The sequence below is a fragment of the Megascapheus bottae genome, chromosome 20, assembly GCF_031878675.1.
Source record: "Megascapheus bottae isolate mThoBot1 chromosome 20, mThoBot2.hap1, whole genome shotgun sequence".
NCBI lineage: Eukaryota > Metazoa > Chordata > Mammalia > Rodentia > Geomyidae > Megascapheus > Megascapheus bottae.
In genome coordinates this window covers 37806889-37830495 of record NC_143528.1, presented here as the reverse complement: position 1 = coordinate 37830495, position 23607 = coordinate 37806889, and the positions used below count along the sequence as shown (strand labels likewise).

At 46.3% G+C, this 23607-nt stretch overlaps 1 protein-coding gene across 1 annotated transcript in view; it reads left to right on the top strand.

Annotated features, from left to right (window-relative positions):
• Positions 1–23607, top strand: part of Ebf2 (EBF transcription factor 2) — a 177101-nt gene that overhangs the window by 2104 nt on the left and 151390 nt on the right. The window contains exons 2-6 of the mRNA XM_090353621.1: positions 757–913; positions 2065–2128; positions 2389–2444; positions 2929–3002; positions 9621–9689. Coding sequence (XP_090209747.1) covers positions 757–913; positions 2065–2128; positions 2389–2444; positions 2929–3002; positions 9621–9689 — 420 coding nt within the window. The remainder of the gene's footprint in view (positions 1–756; positions 914–2064; positions 2129–2388; positions 2445–2928; positions 3003–9620; positions 9690–23607) is intronic.

Sequence of the window (23607 nt, the reverse complement as noted above, 5' to 3'; positions counted from 1 at the left end):
GCTCGGGGGAGGGGGGGTATGCCGATCTGCCGCTTTTCGGGGTGCTCCTTGGCGGAAGAGCGAGGGAAGCAGAGGGGCGAGTGAGACCTTTAGGACCAAGAGTTGTAGCCTGGGCTTTCCACCAGGCAGGTGCCGCCCGCGCCGTCTCCGTGGGCAGCAGCTCGAGGCGAGGCCCACGCGAAGAAGGGAGGACTGTGCTTTCAGGAGGCGCCCTTCCTTTAGCGCGGAGGCAGGGGGCTGTCGGACCTCAGGGCTTGGGTCTCCGCCTGGGGAGGGGGACAGGACTGAAGGCCGCGGGGCCAGTGGTGGGGGTCCGGGCGCGCGTGCCTCAGACGTGGCCCTGCCATTGCGCCGGAGGTCACCGCACGCCCTCCAAGGAGTCCTGGGGTTTTCGGTGGACCTCTGTGAGTACTTGAACTACGAGCTGGGACACTGTCCTTTGGATTTCTTTTGCTCAAGGACATGGCTCTAGGTCCTCCGCCACAGCCCCTCCTCAACCCTTCGTGGTTTGGAGATGAGAATCTCACTGATTGGACTTTCCTGCCAGGGTCCTGGCTCCCAGCCGTGCTCCTCAGATCTCAGCCTCCCGGGTGGCTGGGGTTCAGGCAGCGGTGCCTGGCTCTTCCTTTCCTCAGACGAACGCATCGAAGTCCTGAGAGTTTCAGGGCTCCGGACTTGGGGTGTACCTCTCCTCCCCCTCTTAATGTGGTGTCTTTCTCTCTCTCTGCCCGTGTCCTTCTGCCTTTCCCCGCGCAGCGGAGTAGCCCTGTCCCGGGCCCACTTCGAGAAGCAGCCTCCGTCTAACTTGAGGAAATCCAACTTTTTTCATTTCGTCCTGGCGCTGTACGACCGGCAGGGACAGCCGGTGGAGATCGAGCGCACGGCCTTTGTAGACTTTGTGGAAAACGACAAAGTAAGCGACTCCGTCCCCGCCTCGGGCCCAATAACTCCCTCCAGCAGAGAAGCAAAGAATCCATCTGTCGCTCACCACACTTTCTCCTGCGCATCCTCACCGAGGACAAATCGAGGCTTCCCACGCCTCCTCTGCCCCTGTTCCCGGGGCCTTGCAGGCGCGCGTGTGCCCTGACCCTTGTGTGGGGGGTCATCTATGGAACAACTGGTAGCAAACACACTTCAGGTTTGATCATGGTTGGAAAGTACATCCAAGGCAGACCCCTTTCCCTTTTCTTGTTTTGACCTGACAGCGTCACCAGGGTGGGTTGATTCGAACTAGGTGGATCGTCTCAGCCAGCCCTCTCTTCTCAGAGCCACCCCCTTCCTAAGTTTGTTCTCCAATGCAGCCATTTTTTCCCACTGAAGCTTGGACTGGGTGGGGGGGGGGAGAATATTTAGTCTTAAATGGAAAGTTGTCTATTGAAACCACTGGGTGAGGGAAGGAAACCCAGTGCCCTTGTCTGGGCCAGTCTTCCCAGCTGTCCAATTCCAGTGTTGGGGTCACCACTTCCTAAGGGCTGTTTGAATTCAGAATTGAATCCTGCCCGGTTCCCGGCTCTGTTCTCAGCCTGCCGGTGCAAAGGACACATCCCTTCACTTTTTTGCCCAGAGAAACCTGGAAGTTTCTGGGGACAGACACAACCTGGGGCTGGGTGGGGTGGAACTTCTTGGTTCTCTGACTGGTAATCGGGCCAGGGAAGGGACTTCTGTACATACTTACATCTTAAAAAAAAAATCAGTAGTTGTACAAAAAGGTTTCCATTCAACAAGTCAGATCATGAGTACAGTGCATCTTGTTTGATGTCAACCCTTCCTTCACTCATTCTCCTACCCAGAGGACATTTTTAGGGGAGACAGTAGGAGGGCTGGAGAGGAGCAAAGGTTGGCAAGCCTTGACCAGTGGTGGGCATTAGTTCCTGCCCTTTGACCTGGGTCTGGGACTGGGGTTAATCAAGGTGGCTGGGAGACCAGGACAAGCCGGAGCAGCTCCTATTTTCTTCATGGGGTGTGTGTGTGTGTGTGTGTGTGTGTGTGTGTGTGTGTGTGTGTGGATGGGGTTACACTGAAATAAAAAAAAAACATTAGAATGACTGTCTTCTGTCATTTCAGGAACAAGGAAATGAGAAAACCAACAATGGCACCCACTATAAGTTACAGCTCCTGTACAGCAATGGTGAGCACTGCAGGCCATGGCGGGGGCTCTGCTGGGCTCCTGATCAGCCAGCCCAGGCCTCCAGGGCTTTCAGGATGGAGCTCAGGGTGGTGAGAGGCTTGGGGTTGGAACTGGGGGTCAGGATGCCTCTGTTCCAGAGCAGCCCAGCCTTGTCTCTGGCACTGTGGGCAGGCTGCCTACAGCAAGGCAGGCTCAGGGCCACATGGGTTTGGTTGCCAGAGGGACCCCCAGGCCTTAGCTCTGTCCGTCCTTCCTTGCAGGAGTTAGAACAGAACAGGACCTCTACGTCAGGCTCATTGACTCCGTTACCAAGCAGGTGAGCCCACGCATGCCTCTCACCACCACCTCCCCCTCCTCCTTCTCCTCCTTCCACTCGCCCTCCTCCCCCTCTTCTTCCTTGGACTCTGTCCTCCAGCCCATCCGCTCATCCTCATCTCAGCCCACTCCCATCTGCTTGACCTTCTGGGTCAGATTGCACAGGGCTCTGTATCACCCTAAATCCTGCCCAACCCTTTCTCTCCATTTTTTTTTTTTTTTTTGTGGCGGGGGATAGGGGAAGGAGCAAAAGGGTCTAGAAAGCAAATAATTGATTGCCTCCCCCCCCCCGTTGTCCTTTCTGCACAGATCGGAAGGGGACACACTTCTCTATTATTGCTTCAGTTGGGTGAACCCTGCTGGGACTAGGGCTTCCACTCCCCGGAATTCCTAGAGGGAGCAGGTAGTGGGGAGGGAGACGGTCTTGCACATGTTCTAAAGCACTTTCTTTGTGCCTCCACGTCTTGTCTTGTTTCCCCTGGCAGCCTATCGCTTATGAGGGACAAAATAAGAATCCAGAGATGTGTCGAGTGCTCTTGACCCATGAAGTCATGTGCAGGTAAGAGACACCTTTTCCTCGGGGAGTGGTTGGAGAGCCAGGCAGATGAGTCTGCTTCAAAGCATAGCTCTTAGGATTCGGCAGATAAACTCAAGAAAGATCCGAAGCTCCTGGCGTTGCTGGAGTTTCCTCGGCTATGTGGAAAGCCTGGGCTGTGCGTGCCATTTGGGGCTTGGGATCCAGGTTCCCGCTCCCTGTTTCCCTTCCACTTACCACAGCTGGGGGTGGATAAGAGGTAGGTTCCTGCCGTGGGCACATTACCAAGGAACCCACTTGTGGAACTCAGTACTGACCCAAAGACCTCAGACAGCTGGCAGGCTAAGGGAGTGACCCACAGAGCTAAAAGGCCCATTTCTTGGGCACTTCCCTGCTCCCAAGCCCGTCTGTTTCTTGATGACGACATACTCTTTCCCCTGCTCTGCGGGTGCTGGAGGTCTCCAATGAATTCCTATGTTGGCGCTGGTGGTAGGGTAGCGTAGGGTAGGGCCGTGTGTCTTAGGTCCCTTCCTTAGGATCTTTCCTGATAGAAAGATCAGTCCTGGTCCCCACTAGTGAATGGGGTGCAAAAGCGGGGGAAAGGTAGCCATTCTACAAGTCTTGGGGCCCCATTGCCAGAGGCCGACCCTGTTGGCCTCTTTGCTCTCTACCCTCTAGAAATTGGTTTGTTCCACCTTGAACCCTGGGCACTGTCCCTTTCCTTCTGCTTCGGTAGAATAAAAGTTTCAAAAATTAGAAAGAATTCATAGACGCCGTCTTGGAAGGTTTTTGAATGCCTAGTTTGTACCCAGCATTGGGCGGAGGCTGGGAGCTCATGAGGCATCTGAGCCGTGACCTCTAGGGGTCAGTGGGAAGAGTGGTTTTTCACTAAGGAATGTGACATCTATTCTGTAAGTGTATTTTTTCTTTCTCCCTCTCCACAACCTGATTAGAGGGAGAGTCTCAATTCTTCCTTATTCTGCCTTTGCTCCAAGGATGGTTTCCCAAGGATAAGTTTGTTAGTTTGGGATAATTGCAAACTATCTATTTTAGTCCTGACTATTTTATGGGGGCTCCCTTAAGCCCTCATGTCTCCCCTAAACTCAGGAAGAAATCATAGCAACCAGACATGTTTGTTTAGATTTTTTTTTTTAACAAATCTAAGTATTGGGGTAGAGCACACCAGGTCAAATGCAGACTTCAGCTCAGCCAGTCGCTTCGAAGGAAGGAGGGGCAGGCAGTCTTTCTATAGGAGCTTCGAGAGCCTTGTGGTAAGCGCTGTGTGGAGGGTAGATCCATGCTCCTTTATCTCAGAGCCTTGATAGATTTGTTCAGAAGGAAAATACTATTCCAAGACGCACTTGTGGGTAATAGCTAGATTAAATAGTCAGAAGGCTTCGACTTGGTTGGCTAGTCAGAAGGGAAGTTAAAAAAAAATCCGCTGTACTCTGTTTAAATGTCTTTGTTTTGGAGAAAGAGTCTTCGTAAAAGAAAACAAAACCTCAAACCAGCCCATTATCTAATGAATCTTCCCTACCACTTTAAATAATACTTGCACGCTCCATCCAGCTGTAGTTAGGCTGACATTTTTTCTTATTTTTAAGCTCAAGCAAATCCTCCTCATTTTATGCTGTTTAAGTAGCAGCATCAATTTTTAAAGCCTCTAGTTTAGTCGGCATTAGTAACACAATATAAAAATTTAATGTACTGTAACTTTGCTATAGTGGAGGGCTGAGAAGACACTATTGTTTTCTTCCCAAACTAGACTCCCAAGCATATATTAATTATGGGCAAATAAATGATCCACCGGATGGGTACTGGATGCAGTTTTCCAAAAAAGTGTGTGTGTGTGTGTGTGTGTGTGTGTGTGTGTTGGGAGATGAGGCATGTGTAGGCAAATATTGCGGCTGCATTTGAAAGGGAATTTCTCATTCAATCTGTCCGTTAGAGGGTTGATGCTTCGGGAAGAAGGGAAGTTCTCCCACATTTTAAGACTGGATTGTAAGCAGTCCGTGATGGGGAGGGGTGCGTTGAATGTCCTGGTTGGTTTGTCTGTGATAATTACACATATTTACTTTTGCCTCATGCATACTGGGATGCCTCTGGGAATGGTTTTATGTTTAGTAGAAAACTCCTTCATACACTGATAGGTCATTTTGAGGGGGTAGAGGGACCAAAGGCAAAGGGACAAGAAATAAATCTGTTTAGGTCTAACTTTTTCTTCCTCTCCTCAATTGTCTCTGCCTTCCCCCCAATGCCTTAGTTCATTTTGCCAATTATTAGCGAGGAGAAATCTAGTTGTTATGTTGCTGCCAGCTACCCCTGTGCCCTCAATGCTCAGAGGGTTAAAAGATATTATAATTTGAACAGAAGTCGTCTCAAGGCCTACAGCTGGCTAATAACAGAGTTGTATTGAGCGCTAGCAAACCTCACAGCTGTGACTTTTTGCCACAAGGCGCAGGCTAGACAGGGCCCTAATCAGATGGACCAGCCGGGCAGTGAGACCAGTGTCTTTATCGGCCAGATGGTGTGAATTTAGACACTTTTGTTATGCAATCGCAGGGAGGAGTTGGGGAGAAGAAAACAAAACAAAAGCCACCATGCTGTGCGCTTATTTGAGTTTGAAATTGGAGACAGATTTTTGAAAGTTGAGGGTTGAATTTTAAAAACGATTTTGGAAGAGGAGAGGGTCACATTAATTTATCTCTAGCCAGAGTTTGGCTGACTGGACACCCCAAGTCCAAATCTAGGGCCTTAATTTAATTTATTATGATTATTATTTTCCTTTCCCAGTCATTTTTATCTCCCTTTAGCCTTTCTGAAAGATGCAGGTAAGATTTAGGATTGTGATAAAATTTTCTTACATGTTCCCACCTTTCATTCTCCCTTTTCTCACTCCCCAACTTGTCTTATTCTTTCTGTTTTCCTCTTCAAAGACTCCATGTGGAGACAGGAAAGACAAAAAAGAGGCCCGGGCTCAAATCTACAATGTTTCAAGCAGAAGGTTCTCCCAGTAAGGAGGAGAATAAAATAAACCAAAGCAAGCCAGACAGGGAGTCTGAGGGAAAGCTTTTTTCTTTGCTCATTACTGTAAGCAGTGCCCCCAGCTGAGCCCCTGGGGTAGTTAGGAATACACGAATTAACCTACCGCCAAGTTCACTTCCCTCTTCTCTTTGTTTGTTTGTTTATTATCTATTTATTTTACCATCATTATTAGTGAAAATAAAAAAGCAAAACAAAACTCTCCCGAGAAAGTCCAGACTTGGAGACCTGGCCATTTATAAAATAACCCTGAGAGCCTGTTTACCACAGTAGTGGAACCTGGAGTTGTCTATTCAGGCTTTGTCTCCGCAGCAAAGGGGGCAGAATGGAATTGGCTATATGAGTGATTCAGGGACCAGGGTCTTGAGTGTCACCTATCCACACTGCCTGTGGGGTATGTGTTCAGAAATGTCTTAGGTTCTATATCCCTCTGCTGTGTTGATAAATGCCCAGCATGAAGATTCAATGCTACTTAGGAACAACTAAGACACATGAATGAGACCTTTGCTTTAAAAATAAAAGAAAATTAATTTTCTCAGACTAGTTTATAGAACCAGAGAAATTTCTTTTAAAAAAGGGCAAAAGCAATCAGGTCCTATTATTTTAAAATATTTTTTACTATGGTAGCTTGAGTGTGTAGGCACTCACTTGCATATCTTCTGTGCTTGGTACGGACGTGAACGGTTTGATTTAAATCTGTTCCTGTTGGAAAGTAAAGGATTGGGTTCTAAAATTTCTTTTGCATATCATTTCCTTCCCCCGAGTTGTCCACATTGCATTATCCTGGCACCAGGCTTGCGCTGAAATCTGTTTTCTTTTCCTCCAGAGGGAATCCCTGTGGAAAGCAGCTGAATTCAGCTGAGCAATTTGACAAACCTCCTCAGTCTCCCCAGAATCATTCCTCTCTAAATGAAACAGATTGGCACATTGTGATGGTGTGTGCTCTTGTAATTAAATCGTACCCCGCATGGCACACATATTTAGGGTTCAGTTAGCGAGTGGGTGATGTCAAAAGAATCTAGCTTGGAGGTCTTCAGGTACCTAGCACGGAGGAGTCTTTTGAACTTGCGTCTGGAGTGTGGTTTGCCTCGGAGGCTAAGAGAGTCTGCAGCTGCAGATGGGAGGGGTGGGTGGGGAGTGAGAGAGAGGGTTTGGGGCAGGTAGGAGAGTGACTGGCTAGCCCTTTCATTGGTGCTAATTTTGGGGTAGATTGAAATTTTGAAAGTTAGGACCTAACATAATTTCGAAGGCCAAGTATTAGTTCAGAAAGTGCAGTGGGAAATGCTGCTGTCTAGGAAAGTTGAGAGCGTTATTATTATTATTACTTGCCAGTCCTGGGACTTGAACTCAGGGCCTGGGCATTGTCCCTGTGTGCTCCAGGTTAGTGCTGTGCCACTTGAGCCACAGTGCCACTTCTATTTTTTTCAGTTTATGTGGCTTCCTGCATAGGCCAGCACTGTAGCAAGGAACCACATTCCCAGTCCACCTCCTTGTTTTCTACTAATTTGATTCAATTCTTTTTTTTTTAAAGAATTTATTAATGTTGATTTTTATATCATATTTTAAATGACAAGTTTAACAAACAAGTGTTCAGGGAGGGAATCTCTACTTACAATCACTGGGTTGATTCAACTCTTTGAAGCTTCATTGTATCCGTTTGCTGAAAATGTGTGTGTGTCTCGAGTGTATTTGGCTTTCATGGATGGGGGCAGGGCAGGAAGTTGGCAGAATGGGTCACTGGCCCATAAACACATCTACATCTCTGTGTGAGAGAGATTGACTGGCACAGTTAAACATATTAACATAGGTTTAAAACTGTGGAAGATCAGGGCAGGTGGACTGCAGAGAGGAGGCCCCTGACTAGATGGGACAGGCCTTGATGCTATGTGACTTCTCAGGCTCCCTGACACCATGGCCTATGCCACGGATGCCCTCAGCGTCCGCAGCCTCATCACCCAAGCCTACCAGGGCCCCTTGCCACAGCGGAACCCGATGCCTCCATTCTCTGTGTCGGGAGGCAAAGCTCAGAGGGGGCTGAAGAGATTTCACTACATTCTCACAGCTGGTTCAGAGGCAAGTCAGATGCCAGAGCCCCAGGCACTGTGTAGCAGTGTCTCCACAGCCGTTCACCCACTGTGGGAAAGGCTGTCCTGGCCTCCCAGGGTTGCGGTTAACATTGATTAGATTCTTTAACGAGGGGATGACCATGATAACCATCATCATCATCATCATCTTCTTCTTCTTCTTCTTCTTCTTCTTCTTCTTCTTCTTCTTCTTCTTCCTCTTCTTCTTCTTCTTCTTCCTCTTCCTCTTCCTCTTCTTCTTCTTTTTTTGGGGGGGCAGTCTTGGGGCTTGAACTCAGGCCTGAGCACTGTCCTTGGGCTTTCTCAAGGCTAGAACTCTACCACTTGCGCCACAGCACCGCTTCTGGCTTTTTCTATGTATGTGGTGCCAAGGAATCAAAATCCCGGTCTTTCTGCATGCTAGGCAAGCACTCCACCACTAGGCCAAACTCCTGGCTCTTGACCATGATGTTTTTAAGATCCATGTTAAGGCCACCTTCTGAGTTGATCGTGAGCTGAGAGGCTTCCCAACTGATAGACAGTGAGCGCAGAGGCTTTCACACAAGCAGGGCTCTCTCTGTCTCTCTGTCGCTCTCTCTCCTGAGTACTTCCTTTCTGTTGCTCTTCTCTGGGGGCTCCTCTTGTCTTCCCTAAGCTAACCCCGCTGCATTAACCTGGCAGTCAGGATGCCAGGCAACCAGCCCTCTGTAAAAGGAAAGTTTGGGGCAGTAGAGTTTTCCGAAGTGGGACTTGTATGTGGTCAAGTCCCGTTTCACTTCTGGCCTTGGTGAAGATGATCGAAGCTGGCATCCTTTAGATCCCTGCCTGACTTCCTTCTGGGCTACACTGCATACCATAGTTCTAGTCTTCCTTTACTTTCTGAAATGGGAGAATGAAGGAATGCCTCTGAAGGCCACGGTATTCTCCAGAAACGACGTTACATAAATGAGATCTGGAACCATCAGGCTGCTGACTGCTGTCGGTTGAAAACACTTTCCTTAAATATTTATTTAGTACAAATTTTTTAATGGTTACTTTTTTCTTCTAACTTAATTCATTTTTAAATATCGTACTAGGAATAGAAGCCAGGGCCTCGTGCATTATAGACAAACACTACCACTAAGCCACATTCCCAGGCCTTTACATATTTATTGAGATACACACATATAAAATATACAATCACAAAATAACTGAACACCAGCTTGATAATGACGCTGTCATCTTAAGATCCAACCCACTGTGATTTAGTTATAAAATAAAGATTTGGGTAAAGTTGTGTAATGAGGGGAGTTACCTCATTTGTGAGCCTTAGTGTGAGAATGTGGATGAGTATGTTTTGGCTTCAGGTTCAGATTAAAAACAAACGAACAAACAAACACACGAGCAAACCTATAGCCACAATTCTTTTTCCTTCAAGACGCTTCTGGTTGGAGGCTACATGACCATGCTCATTTTTATGACGTTTTTATGTGGTGTGCTCATTGTGTATTTCTTAAAAACGATTTTCTTTTACTCTTTTGCTTTCTTTACTGTGCAGTCGATGCTGTGAAAAGAAAAGCTGTGGAAACCGCAATGAGACTCCTTCTGACCCAGTGATCATTGACAGGTAGGGGAACCGGTGGTTTCTGAATCTTGTTGTTGTGGTTGTGGCTGTTGTTGTTGTGTTTCTTTCCTTCTGGAAGCTCCACGCTGAGGATCGCTCCCCGGGGGCTGTGATGTGCTCGTGTTTCCTTCAAGGCTTTAGCTCAGCTAGTGGGCCTGTCTAGAGGAAAGGCAGGACCTTCGCTCACAACACACGTCCCTGAATCAGGACCGATTCTTTTCCAGGTGCTCGAACTTTAGCCCCAGAAGGAGTGTGTGTTTTGAGAGAGGGCGAAGGCTGCCACCTCTCTGGCAGGGTATGGCCCTGAGTTCTATAGGACCTGCCAGTCCTTGCACTCATGCTCAGCATGGCTGATGGGCTTGAAGCCTTATTGGTTGTGTTACCACATAGTACCCATGTCAAGCTTGTCACATCTAGTGACGTTTCTCCCCACCACAGAGGACCACATTCTGGGTTCTGTGTGGTGGTTTTCGGGACAAGATGCTAATTCACCAAAATGTGATTTGGGCATCCTGCAGCTCTCTCTCTCTCTCTCTGTGTGTGTGTGTGTGTGTGTGTGTGTGTGTGTGTGTGTGTGTGTGTGTCTGGAAACAGAACTTACAAACGAAGAAATGCCGAATGAACTCCCAGCCATCATGTAATTTTTTAAGAAATCTCCAATTCCCACCCCTAATTTTTTCTTTTTCGTTAAAAAACGGAATAATTCCCCGTTGCTTCTTTCTCTGGGTTTTCATGTTCCTAGCCAGGTCCTGAAATGGATTGGAGAGACCGCAGTCTCCAAAGTTGTTATTCCAGAATTCCCAAGAATTCTCAGCTGGGAGAGTAGAACCTCTGGCATTCTTCCCGGAAGGCCAGCTTGGTTTCCTTGTGCAAAGTAAAAGCCCTAAAGTCGTGCATACAGATAAATGCAAGGGTGAGAAGGCTGTAGTTCAGGTCTTGTCTTTGCTCCCGACCTGGGCCCCAGCATTTGGCTTCTCTGGCACAGTGCTGGTGGAGACGTCCACGCTAGCTTTCGGTGTTCTTGGAGATGCATGGAATGGGATGCTAGGCGAGTGGAAAATGTTCGCTGGATGCCTACGGTGCCTCCGCCATTTTATGGAGCTGTTTGGGGTTTCTCTGGTATTTCTGAATGTGCAGACAAGTTAAATATACAGAGTTGTAAGGACTCTGCGGGATCATTCATCTTCTTCATTTTCGAGGTGAAAACACTGAACTCGGGAGTGGTGACATGGCTTGTGCATGGGTGGGGCGGAGCTTGTGCTCCAGCTTGTTGTGCCTTCTGTTCCAACCCATGGTCAGGGGTGCTCATGGCCCAGGACCCCGGGGCCCTTCTTCCTGGAATGCCCTTGGAATGCCCTTGGGATGTTCCAGGGTGAAGTGGAAGCATGTGAGAGCAGCAGGGATGCAGGTCCTGTCCCTTCCTCCCTGCAGCCTGACCCCACTCATCTTCGGCTTCTGGGTCCCACTTCCCACTGCTCTTCCAGGCAGATGCCCCGAGGACCCCCAGAGGTGACAGTCCTCTTGGAAGACATACCTCATCACCCACCTGTGGCAATGTGTGTACAAGCACCAACCTGCATGGGTGTGCACGCACACGTGTAGACATGCACATACACACTTAACCAACTTCATAGTTCTTGCTTGTATCCATAGACAAAGCGAGATCTGTTCAGCGTCTTTTCTTTTTTTTTTGCCAGTCCTGGGCTTAGGCTCAGGGCCTGAGCACTGTCCTTGGACTTTCTCAAGGCTAGAGCTCTACCACTTGAGCCTCAGCACCACTTCCAGCTTTTTTCTATGTATGTGGTACCGAGGAATCGAACCCGGGTCTTTGTGCATGCTAGGCAGGCACTTTAACCACTAGGCCAAACTCCCGGCCTCAGCGTCTTTTCTTTAGCCAGACATGATACCTGCTCTGGAGAAAGTGTCTTTCTGCGTCTCTTGATAGAAAAAGATTTTTCTTTTGCTTGGTGCTAGAATGCCTTAGATTTGGAGACTGTGGAACTTGTACCGTGGCTGCCTCTTGGGGAGTTTGATGAGTTGGTGGCATTACTTTTTTTTTTTTTTTTTTGCCAGTCCTGGGCTTGAGCTCAGGGCCTGAGCACTGTCCTTGGACTTTCTCAAGGCTAGAGCTCTACCACTTGAGCCTCAGCACCACTTCCAGCTTTTTTCTATGTATGTGGTACCAAGGAATCGAACCCGGGTCCTCATGCATGCTAGGCAAGCACTTTAACCACTAGGCCAAACTCCCAGCCCCATTACTTTTTTTTCTGTTCTCTAGTAAAACAGCCCAATGGCACCTCTGGGTCACTTGAAAGATACAGTACTTCTGAAATGTAGAAATATGGAAACATACATGCCAGAGACTCATAAATTGGTCAGTGTCAGGTTTTAAAAGTACTTATTTTATTTTACACACATGCATGTGTTGGCCTTACTTATGGTAGAGCTGTTGTTTAAATATATTATTCATTCATCCAAACTTTGGATTATTGCTTCTTGGTGGCTTTGGGCTGAGCCTTAGCCTTCTTGTCTTCCTCTTGGAAAGCCAAAAGGCGTGAAGTGAGGTTTCTGTGCAGTATAGGTGGGAGGGGAGCTTGTGTTTTCTAGGGTCTGATTGAGTTGTGTCTCTGGCTGGTTCTTGGGTTCAGTGTCTGCCAGTGTGGAAGCGTCGTATTTCCTCACCAAGCACCAAATGGGTGTAAAGTTGTCTGTCTCTGATTTCCTCCAAATGGATATAAATGCTCTTCTTTGCCCTGGAAGGCTAGCTCATGGCTACTCCCGCTTCACACCCAGCCTCAGCAGATGCGGTTAATTTATACCACGTGTCTTGGAGTCTCTCCATGGCACAGGCACGCTCCATGCTGGCTCAAGGGAGCTTGTTTGCGCCTTTGGACTAGCACACATTCGAGGGGAAGGAAACTCAGGGGCAGTTTCTGAACCCCTCCACCACAAAGACCCCCCCCCGGGACCCCCTCCATTTTTGCCTAGTGAACTAGGGCAATTTTGCCTTATGATTTTGCTTTCTGCATTACTGTGAACAAGTACTGATGTAGCTGTGAGTTCTTTTCTTATTAATCAAGACCTGTAATAGAATAATAAATTTAAAAAGCCCCTCATCCCAGATATGTCTTTGACGTATTTCAATGGCCAATCAGATCAGGATGAGAGAGCCGCATTACCATCCCCGCAGTCTCAACACAGTACCAGGCTTCTCAAGGAGTACTGCCTGTGCCACAGGCTGCTTGGAACATGAAAAACAGCTTTGGCCATCCTGTGGTTCCTTAATTGAAAACCACTGGTTTACAATAGGGGCTCCATCATCAGATACTTAGTGTTAAAGCTCCCCAAACTTAGTCCCAGATTTGGAGCCCATATGACAACATTGTCAAATCATTCTCTGCCATGGTCTCTCACATTTTTCTCCTTTCAGTTGTTGCCTGTGCATACTTTTGTGCATTCTTTTTTTATTAACGAATTTATTAATATTGATTTTTACATCATATTTCAAATGATATGTTTAACAAACAAGTGTTCAAGAAGGGAATCTCTATATACAATCACTGGCACTTAGTTTTTAGAACACAATCAAAATTAGGCTAAGGGTTTGTATATCATAGATACATATTAATTTATGAAATAAAACATTATGTCTATAGAGTCATAGGTTTTTATGTCTATGTAGTTGTGTTTATATTTCCAGTACCATGTCCATAGCATTGGGTATGCAAATATTGAGTCCTCGCTCTTGTACTCTTTGGATTTAATAGCCACATATTAAGGATACCATGCGCCTTCTGTTCCTTTGGTCTTGACTTGTCTCACTCAACATGATTCGCTCTAGATTCATCCACTTCCCTGCAAATGCCATTATTTTATCTTTTCTGTTGGTTATGTAGAATTCCATTGTGTGTGAATATATATATATCTCACATTTTCTGTATCCATTCATCTGCAGTAGGGCATCTGGATTGTTTACGTCGCCTGGCTATTGTGAATAGTGCAGAGATAAACATATTTTTGTGCATTCTTAAATAACCACGTCCCTCTCCATAAAGCCAGGAGCCCCATAGCACCTGCTACTGGGCCCAGAATTTCTGAATTTTCCACAGTATCTCCTCCTCCTCCTCCTCCTCCTCCTTCTCCTCCTTCTCTTCCTTCTACTCCTCCTTCTCTCCCTTCTTTCTCCTTCCCTCCCTCCCTCTCTCCCTCCCTCCTTTCTTTTCTCTTTCCCTCTTTCCTGCTCCCTCTCCCTCTTTCTGGCTCCCTCTCCCCCCTCTCTCTAGCTCTCTTTCTTTCTTTCTTTCTTTCTTTCTTTCTTTCTTTCTTTCTTTCTTTCTTTCTTTCTTTCTTTCATAGTGTAAAATCCAGCCTTAATCTGAAAAACCATAAAACAAAACTCAGTGACACAGGTGCTGTTGGCTCATGCTTAACACTAGCTAGTTGGTAGCTGAAATCTGAGGATAGAGGTTTGGAGCTGGACATGGCAGAAAAATCTATGACACTCTTTAGTTAATCAGCAAAAAGTCAAAAGTGGAAGTGTAGTGCCAGCCGCAGCCTGCTAGCTTTGGGTAACCATGCCAAAGGAGAACCCCTGAGTTCAGACCAAAAAACAACAGACAGCAAGCTCACAATGAACTGTAAACTTTCATCTTTGCCAAGATCTTCTCTACGAAGGCTTATGTGGTAAAGAGAAAGGAAAAGACTTGGAGTGATTTCCACCTGTGGTATCAGCCCTCCTCATCACAAACCCAGCTTCCGTCAAACTCCATCTTTATGTGGTCGCTTCTTCTTGTTTCGTACCACGCGTTCTCGGGCGTGTGGAGGACGTGGTGGCTCCAGGGACAGTCTCACTGCCAAATCCTCTCCAGCAGCCGGTGGACTGGAGCACATGACTTCACAGGGATTTTTTTGTCCTTGTGTGGCTCAGTTGGCTATTTTCTCTGAAAAATCACAGATCCAGCTTGCGTCGCATGTGCTGAGCCTTCACGTCTGTCTTTTGTTTTGGGTCATTTCTCTCATATATTTCTCTTGGCTTTTCCCAAGGGAACCATTTTCAGTGTGGCTATGGTTTTGCTTATTTTCTTTTTCAACAATCCAAACAAACTGCAGGATGACATTTGCTCAAAAAAAGAATATGGGGTTTAACTGTCTGTAAGAGCAGTGGGCGATGCATTTCTCTCATCTTCCTCTTCTAAGGCTTTGTGGTAAAACATGCACACCGTGGAATTTGCCATGGTCACCTGTGTTAGTTTGCATCCACATTGTTGCGCCATATCCCTGCCACTCCTCTTTGCCATGTTTTTTTGTCTTACAAAAGTAGAACTTTGAACCCACTGCTGTACAAGACCCCCCCATTTCTTCTTACACAGCCTCTGTCCCTACCATTCCACCTTCTGTCTATATGATCCCACCTCTAAGTGGAATCATATACAGTCATTGCTCTTTTTTGGCTGGCTTAGTGTAATGTTTTCAGAGTGTTGTACTGTATGTCATAATTTTTTTCTTTTTTAAGGCTGAGTAATATTCCATTGTAGATACAGACGTGCATATATATGTATATGCCCATTTAGTTATGGAAACTAGATTTAATTGGTGCTTATTTGACAGTAGGCATTGTGCTAAGCAATTTGTGCTAGTTAAATAACCTTATTTTATCAGCTACAGTTGATAAAAAAAGCTCAGTTTTATGCAAGGAAAAACAGCAGTCTTGAGGAGTTAGGTAAAGTGGGCCAAGGTTGTGGGATCAGCTTTAGGGGTGACATTAGAATTCAGTTGAACTGGTAGAAGTCACGGAAAGACCTGTTTTGGTATAGCATGAGGAAGACTTGCCAGGGTTCAGATCTGCAGAAGGTCCTGGTGAGGGTGAGCCATAGACTCGGGGTGGGGGAGAGCGGTGGAGGTGGAGGGCAGCTGGAAGCAGCGTGTGTTGTTTAACTCTGACAGTGCAAGTGTGTGACACAGTTGGTGCACTATCAGTCCTCCGTGTGATCAAGAGATGGCACAGCGCAACAGAAGGCTCTGGAAAAGGGTGGGGAGCGGGGCCCAGGTCATTCCCCAAGTAGCTGTCTGGTGTTACCCAGGCCCGGAGCCTCCCAGCGCCTCACTCTGCCTGTCTGTGACATGAAGGGCATTGGGTGAGTGTATGGCCTTTAATTGTCTTTCAGCTGTGCTTTCTGATTTTAGTCGTGAGCCCAGGTTTGGGTGTCAGGCGTGTTCATTCATCATCCTAGCTTATCAATAATTTATAGGAGCTATTAATATCTAGGCCTTTTTAGCCCAAACCCTTCATCTCCAGGGCAAGGAAACTCCACATTGTGTAGATGCTATAAAAGCCTGGCTCTGGGCCATATTTAAAAAAAAATTTAAATGAAAATTCCATCTCCTCAGGGACGGCTTAGGTTTTCTAAGGAACACTGATTGTCTATCCAGTGTGAGTATGAGTGTTCTTTTCCCTTCTTCTGTTTCCCCACAGTTAGTTTCTTAGCCTAGTAATTGCTGTTTTCTTAGCCTTTTCAGTGAGGAGAAAGGCCTTGGCTGCTTCTAGTCTAGGACAGATACTTTACTACAGTTGAAGTACTGCACTGAGCGATGGCCGGAGTCAAGGAGCAAAAAGGAAGTAAACTTTCCTTCTAGATCATGACTTTACTCATATTGAGTTAGGCAGTGCAAAGTTTTGATGTTCTTTTTTGTGTTGGACTCATATTTTGCCTTTTGAGTTTATGTTTTGTAGTGCTGGGGATGGAACCGAAGCCCTTCTACCTGCTAAGCACCTGCTCAGACACTTAGCTCCATCCCCAGATAGGTGTCATGTATCAGACATATATGATATCTTAATCATATTTCATAATACTGATATATGTTTATGTTACTTGTATATACATATGTGTATATATACACATATACCTATATATGTGTGTCTATATCTCTATCTATCTATGCAGTACTAGGAATTGAACCCAGGGCCTTATGCTCGATCATGTGAGCTAGGCTCCCCAACCAACTGCTTTTGTTTTAATGTTGTTGAAATAGGGTCTTACGAACTTTTTGCCTGGGCTGGCTTTGAACTCCTCCTATCTTGGAGCCCTGTGTCGCTGTTATTACAGGCGTGGATTACTAGACCTGGTGTCTTGGTTAGTTTTGAAGAACTCTACTTTTTCTACCTAGTCTCTCTAGACTTTTGGAGTTTGTCATGAATACTAGATTGGGGGGGGGGTCCTTCCATCCTTCATTTAATTAGTCATTCCACTGTGTTCTACTATTAAGCAAATACTTGTGATTCTTGGCAGGGAGGGTGAACAGAGACAGTGACAGGCATCCCTCTTCCTGCTATCAGGTCTGGGACCCAGGAGATGGATAATTGCAAAATGAGAGGCTCTCTCAAGGTCCATGGATGTTAGCAAGTTTCTCATCTTCCAGGTCCATCCTCTCTTCCTCTGGGAACCCCTGGGTCTGTTGTACCAACCTGGAGCAGTTCTTCTTTTCTCCACTTCAGTTACAAGCCCTGTCACCCTGTCCCAGATCCAGGGTACAGTCTGTCTTCTCGACAGTGTCCATTCTTTTTTTTTGCCAGTCCTCGGCTTGAGCCCAGGGCCTGAGCACTGTCCTTGAACTTTCTCAAGGCTAGAGCTCTTCTACCACTTGAGCCTCAGCACCATTTCTGGCTTTTTTCTATGTATGTGGTAGCAAGGAATCATCAAACCTGGGTCTTCATGCATGCTAGGCAAACACTCTACCACTAGGCCACATTCCCGGTGACAGTGTCCATTCTTATTGTAACCCCTTCCCACTTGACCACTTATCATATATACTCACTCTTGTTTGGATATATGGGTAGTTTTTTTAAACCTATTTGTGGGGCTGGGAGTTTAGCCTAGTGGTAGAGTGCTTGCCTAACATGCACGAAGACCGAGGTTCGATTGTTCAGGACCACATATATAGAAAAAAGCCAGAAATGGTGCTGTGGCTCAAGTGATAGAACTCAAGACTTGAGAAAGCCCAAGGATGGTGCCTAGGCCCTGAGTTCAAGGCCCAGGACTGGCAAAAAAATCAAAACCTATTTGTGTTTATACTCCTAGATGTATTATGGTTATTAGGTACCTAAAATCCAGTACCATTATGTCTTAATGTTCTGTCTTAATATTATATCTTAGAGTTATGTCTTAATTCTAATGCTAAGGAGCTATGAGATGATTTTTAATCATAGTTAATAATATTGTCTCTTTCTTGTATTCACATGAGATATATTGACATATGTCATAGCTTTCATAATAAGTGATAGAATAACTGATGCCGCCATACTGGGGATTGAACTGAGGACCTCATACATGCTAAGGAAGCACTCTACCATTGAGCATCTTCCTCAGCCCTGCGTGCTTTGAAAAAAGTCCTAGCAACTCTACCTCCTTGTATATCTGTGCAATGGCTTGGATATTATAGACACTGAGGAGTACATATTACTTGGCTGAGTAACGTCTGACGGTGCAGCCCTGAGCACTGGTCACGGCGTCTTCAGGAGCATTCTTAGTAACTGCTTGTGTGAGGCGGCTGCTTAGAGAGAGGCTATGTAGATGTAACAGGATATGGTGAAGAATCCAGGAAGTCCCACCAGGAGGCAGAGATAAACACTGGGGAGAAATATTTTCATGTGTGTGGAAAGAGAACCATGAAACACATGAAAATGGTTAAAAAAGGATGGAAATGAGGTGAATTTGATCAAAGTACATCATATTACAGCGAAAGCCTTTGTGTGTGTGTGTGTGTGTGTGTGTGTGTGCGCGTGTGTGCGTGCGGGGGGGGGGGGGGTATGCGCGCATGTGCGCCAGCCTGTTTTGGAGCTAGCAAACCTTGCACTCTTAGCTGTTTTGCTCAAGGCTGTAGCTCTACCACTTGAGCTAAACCTTCACGTGTGACTATTTGTTGGTTAATTGGAGACCTCCGTCTGGGCTGGATTTAAACTGTGATCTTCACATCTCAATCCCTTGAGTAGCTAGGTACTGGGGCTTGAACTCAGGGCTTAGGTGCTGTCCCTTAGTTTTTTTTCACTCTACCACTTGAGCCATAGCTCTGCTTCTTGCTTTTTGATGGTTAACTAGAGATAAGAGTCTCAGACTTATCTGCCTAGGCATGCTTCAAACGATAACCCTCGATCTCAGCTGAGTAGCTAGGATTACAGGTGTGAGCCACTGGCTAGAAGAGCAGTATGTTAGAAAAGGCAGATAGAAAGGAGAGCATTTCGTGGACGTTCTTCGAGATGCACGCCTGTGTAAGAAGGGGTGCCTCGAGAGAAGGATTGTGTAGGCCAGATTTGGGGAGCTTCCTATAACTGTGCAAAAGTATTGTGATATAATTATTATTCATATTTTTATTAAGTAGTTGTACAAAGAAGTTACAATTCCAAGCATCTCGACCAATGTCTTCTCTCCCATCCCAGCCTTCAAGGTATGTAGTTCAATTATTACATAACATACGTTAATATGACGAGTGCATTTACTCACCCTCCCTTCCTCCTGTGCTGTGCACCCCCCCCCCATTGCCTTTCCCCAAACACGCTGCGTTTCCTGCTATATCCTGACATTGTTTTTGGCAGTGGAGGATAGAACGATGTTGGTAGTGAGGAGTCATGCTCAGACAACAACTTACAGAGGTGACGTTTGAAGACGGTTTGGAAAACATGGGTTGTATGATTAGAAAGTCAGCGTTTCCTTACCAGTACAGGTCACTGGAGGGGTCAGGACCGTCCTCTGCCCTCTCCGTCCTGGTCCCTCTCCCAGTGCCCACCTCCCAGCCCTCTACCCATGTGTTCACTTGTCCCTTCCCAGCACGCCTCCCTTTTGTTCACTCGAGGCTCCCATCCCGGCCAAGGAGCTGCTGCGGTTCCACCATCTGGCAATCTGTGAATTTTTTAGTAGCCTGGATGTTTGTGAGACAGCAGAGACTCTGAGGCCAACATACCAACAAACCATTTGTAAGCCATTCTTCAGCCAAAGAGAGGAAGGACCACGCATGGCTCCTCCTTCTTAGCCTTCTTTCATCTAGGGAACTTGCCTGAGTTCCCCGAATCTTTCCAGGGACGACGAGACACTGAATCTCTGGGGTCATTCAGGGTAGACAGTGTCTTTCTCAGCTTCCAGCTTCTGCAATCAAATAGTAGACTTGCCAAGAAAAAAAAGTGGGTGAATTGTGATGGCTGGGGGCACACAGCTCTGAATCTGTGCCGTGTTGCAAACACGGTTCTAGAAGAGGTTTCTTCTTTACCTTGTCTGGCTGTAGATAAAAGCCATAGAGCTGGAAAAGATTATAGTAAGACTGTATACCGATCTCAAGAGAACCTAGATTTTCTAGCTATTTTCATTTTTCCTATTTGCATAAACAGGGCTGAATAAATTCTTTTCAATCTGATTTCTGTGGAGGTGGGTGGGAAAGTACTGAGATTTGAACTCAGGGTCTCATGCTTGCTACCATTTGAGCCATGCCTCTAGCCCTTGGGTCTAGTTTTGACTCACAAACTAAATGGTTGGGAAAGGAGACACAGATATGAAGGAGAGGAGGGGGAAGTCACCCACATAACTTGCAGATTTAGGGTCCTACTATGAGGACTTGAAAGATTATTTATTACTTAAAATCTTGTAAGACTTTTTCTTTGTTACTCAGCTCATCACACTGACCTACAGTTAATCAGAAAGGAATAGTAGCCAGAAGCCAGTGGCAGTGGCAGTGGCTCATGCCTGTAATTCTAGCTAGTCAGGAGGCTGAGATCTGAGGATCACTATTCCAAAGCCAGCCATGAGGGCAGGAAAGTCCCCATGAGTCTCTTATCTCCAGTTAACCACTAGAAAACTGGAAGTGGCGCTGTGGCTCAAAGTGGTAGAGAACTAAACTTGAGTGAAAAAGCTCAGGAACTGCACCCAGGTCCTGAGTTCAAGCCCTGTGGCAGACAAAAAAAAAGGTGAAATAGTTGGTCTGACCACAGCTTGATGCCTCTTGGGCAGCCCAGACCCCAGTTTCCAAAGAATCTGCCTTTTCTCAATTAAATGATTGTCCTCTAAGAAGGCAGAACTTGTGCTGTGGAAAGTTTCTAGAGAAGACAAATTTTCCTGACCCTTTCAAGACCATGGGGGAGACCGAGCCACTGTGAGAAACGCTGCACCGTTCTCATACAAGTGCTTTCAGAGGGAAAGGAAGAAATCCCTAACCCCACTGACAAGAATGCAGAAGTTTGTAGGGATGGAACCAGAGCATCCAGGACTTTTTCAGAAGAGAACTCACAAGATGGCAGAGAAAGGAGGCCCACGCATTGTACCTCTCAACACTACTACTTAAACCTGGTCATTCTGATGAAGCTCGGAGATAGGTCTCCGAGGAGACAAGGTGAACTTTTTCCATGCGAGCATGCAGGGCCTTGACACCTATGCAGTGGGACTCATTTTAGTTATGTACTGGAGCTGTCACCCTACATTTTAGAGAATCTGACAAACAGGTCAGTGAGTCCACTGGGATTAGAGACAAGGTCCGTAGTTCTTGGGACAAAAATTGAGGGTGGCCCATGCAAGGACCAGGAGAAGCAAGGAAAGTCCCGTGGATGCAGCTACTTAGAGTATACAGTAATTTAGGGACTGAAAGGTGGGAGCACGTATCACATACATACATTCCTGGGACAGAAGGGTGACCTTTTATGTCAGAGATGGTGTTTGTAGCCAGTTTATTCTGTGCTAAGGTGTTAGAGTCGTACTTTAGAAGAAGTGAGTAGGTCACAGATTTGTGATACAGGGTTGAACATCCATGCATCCATACTTCTCTTCCCTCTTATTGACTCTAGAGTCACAAATAAAACTAAGAGAATATTTGAACATTGAATGAAAAATATCTGCATTCTAATATCAGAGTAACATTCCTTTAGGATAGGTGTATACCAGTTAAATCTGAATTTCAGATGAATAAGAAGTGATTGATTTTTCAGTATTAGTCTGTCCCATATACTATTTGAGGATAGATTTACACTGAGAAATGATTTGTTGTTTATTTGAAATTCAAAAGGAACTGGGCATTATGTATCTTATCTGGCAACCCTACCTGCATCTTATTCTCCTCTAAAGGATGCCAGTGTAACATCTGGCTCACCAAGGCTGGGTGAGAGAGATGATGCATGAACCTGGCTACTTCTAGAAGCAATCAGCATGTGCTAGGAGTTCTGTTAGTGTGTTTTCTGCTTTTACGAGTGACGTACCACTTTGCCCTCTGGTCTGTACAGAAGTTGATTTACACGTAGGCGATTCATGTAAAAGGCAGACAGGCAAGCAGAAAACAAATTTAGGACCATCAACATTTCCCCCTACATTGTCAGTTTCTTCTTCCAGACATTGCCCCCTCCCCTGCCCCCACACTCACTTGTCTCTTCCCTCCTTTTTGCCACCTCTCAATGCCTTGGTCTCAAGCTCTGTCTAGACCCTGCTTTATGGACTTGTCACCTCTCCTGGATTGCTTTTGCTTAGTGTCCCCTGTCTATCTCCTGCTCACTGACATTCTGACATTGCTAAGAGCCTTTGTTCAGTGCTCCCTCCTGGTGCTTCCAACATGTGGGATTGTTTAGGCTCGAGTGATAAATTGCACAGAGTTAAAGGTAAAGAAGCTTCGCTCGGTCCTGGCTGACGTTTGAACAGGAGCCAGGCTTGACTGCGCTTGAACGCTAGCAGCCTGCTTGATACTTAACCCAAGTAAATGCAGGGTGACGAGTGCATTCCACTGGCCAGATGTGGAGTCACCAGAAGAGCAGACACCCTTCAGACCTGTGTCTGGCCCATTTATGGAACTTAAGGCAAAATCTGACTTGGATTATTTGATGTCATGTCGATTCACCCCACACAGAAAAGGGGATGTGGATAACCAATTTTAAATTTCTCTTTCTGCTTCCCATATAATCTACTCATGTCTTGAACCCTTTACCCTCATTGCTCTTTCTTCTTGCTTCCTGTTTTAGGGTCTCCAACTGTCTTGTCCTAATTGCTCTAAACGTCTGGCGGGGTGTGTAACCCTAATTTCCATCCAGGCAGAAACATTTCCATTTGTAACTTGTATCCGAATGTCCTCCCTCTAAATGTCCCCTTTCTTCCTTCCTTCCTTCCTTCCTTCCTTCCTTCCTTCCTTCCTTCCTTCCTTCCTTCCTTCCTTCCCCAGGCTTCACTTGAGGCACTCTTGTTTATGACCCCAGGTTGGTGGTTTTCACTCCCAGTGGCATCCACTGGGCTTGTAAATTGTACTGGATCAGCGAGCCCGTAACGGCTCCCTTAAACCCAAACAGTGGAAGTCTGCTGGGACTTTATTGTTCATAAAGCTTCTTCCCTGGGGAGGAATGGAGTCATTAGGTGTGCACTGTGTTTAATATTTGGTCATGACAGGAAGCAATAATTTTTCTATTTTTATGGTGTCTTTGGAGTTTTTAAAGCAATTGTCTAATTCCCATTACCGAGACTGGAAGCCAATGAACCAGACAATGAGGAGAGCCTGTGGATGGCTTTGGCTGAGGGGTAGCATCTTGCTTGTTATTTCTTCCCACCGTGTGTCTCATTCCCATTGTCCTCGATGGCTGACTTCTGCCTACAAGTGGGGTCGTCTTATCTTTTGACCCTCTGAACTCTTCCACCTTCCTACTCAGTAGGAGAGATTGGAGCTGTGGACAACCCAGCTATAGCAAAAGGGAGCTCAAAGTTTTTCAGAAATTGATACCAGGTCAAACAAAGTAGCAAGCCCCCTCTCTTCATTTTCTTGGGAAGTAAATGGTAGAGTGGTAGAGTGTAGCCCCCATTCTGAAGATTTTTCAGCTCAACCCAGCCTAACAACAAAAGCTCCCGGTCAAGGGGAGAGGCTTTGCTGCTTTCTGGGGATGGAAGCTTCTTTGGCCTAGAAACTTCTGAAAGAGAGTCCGGGC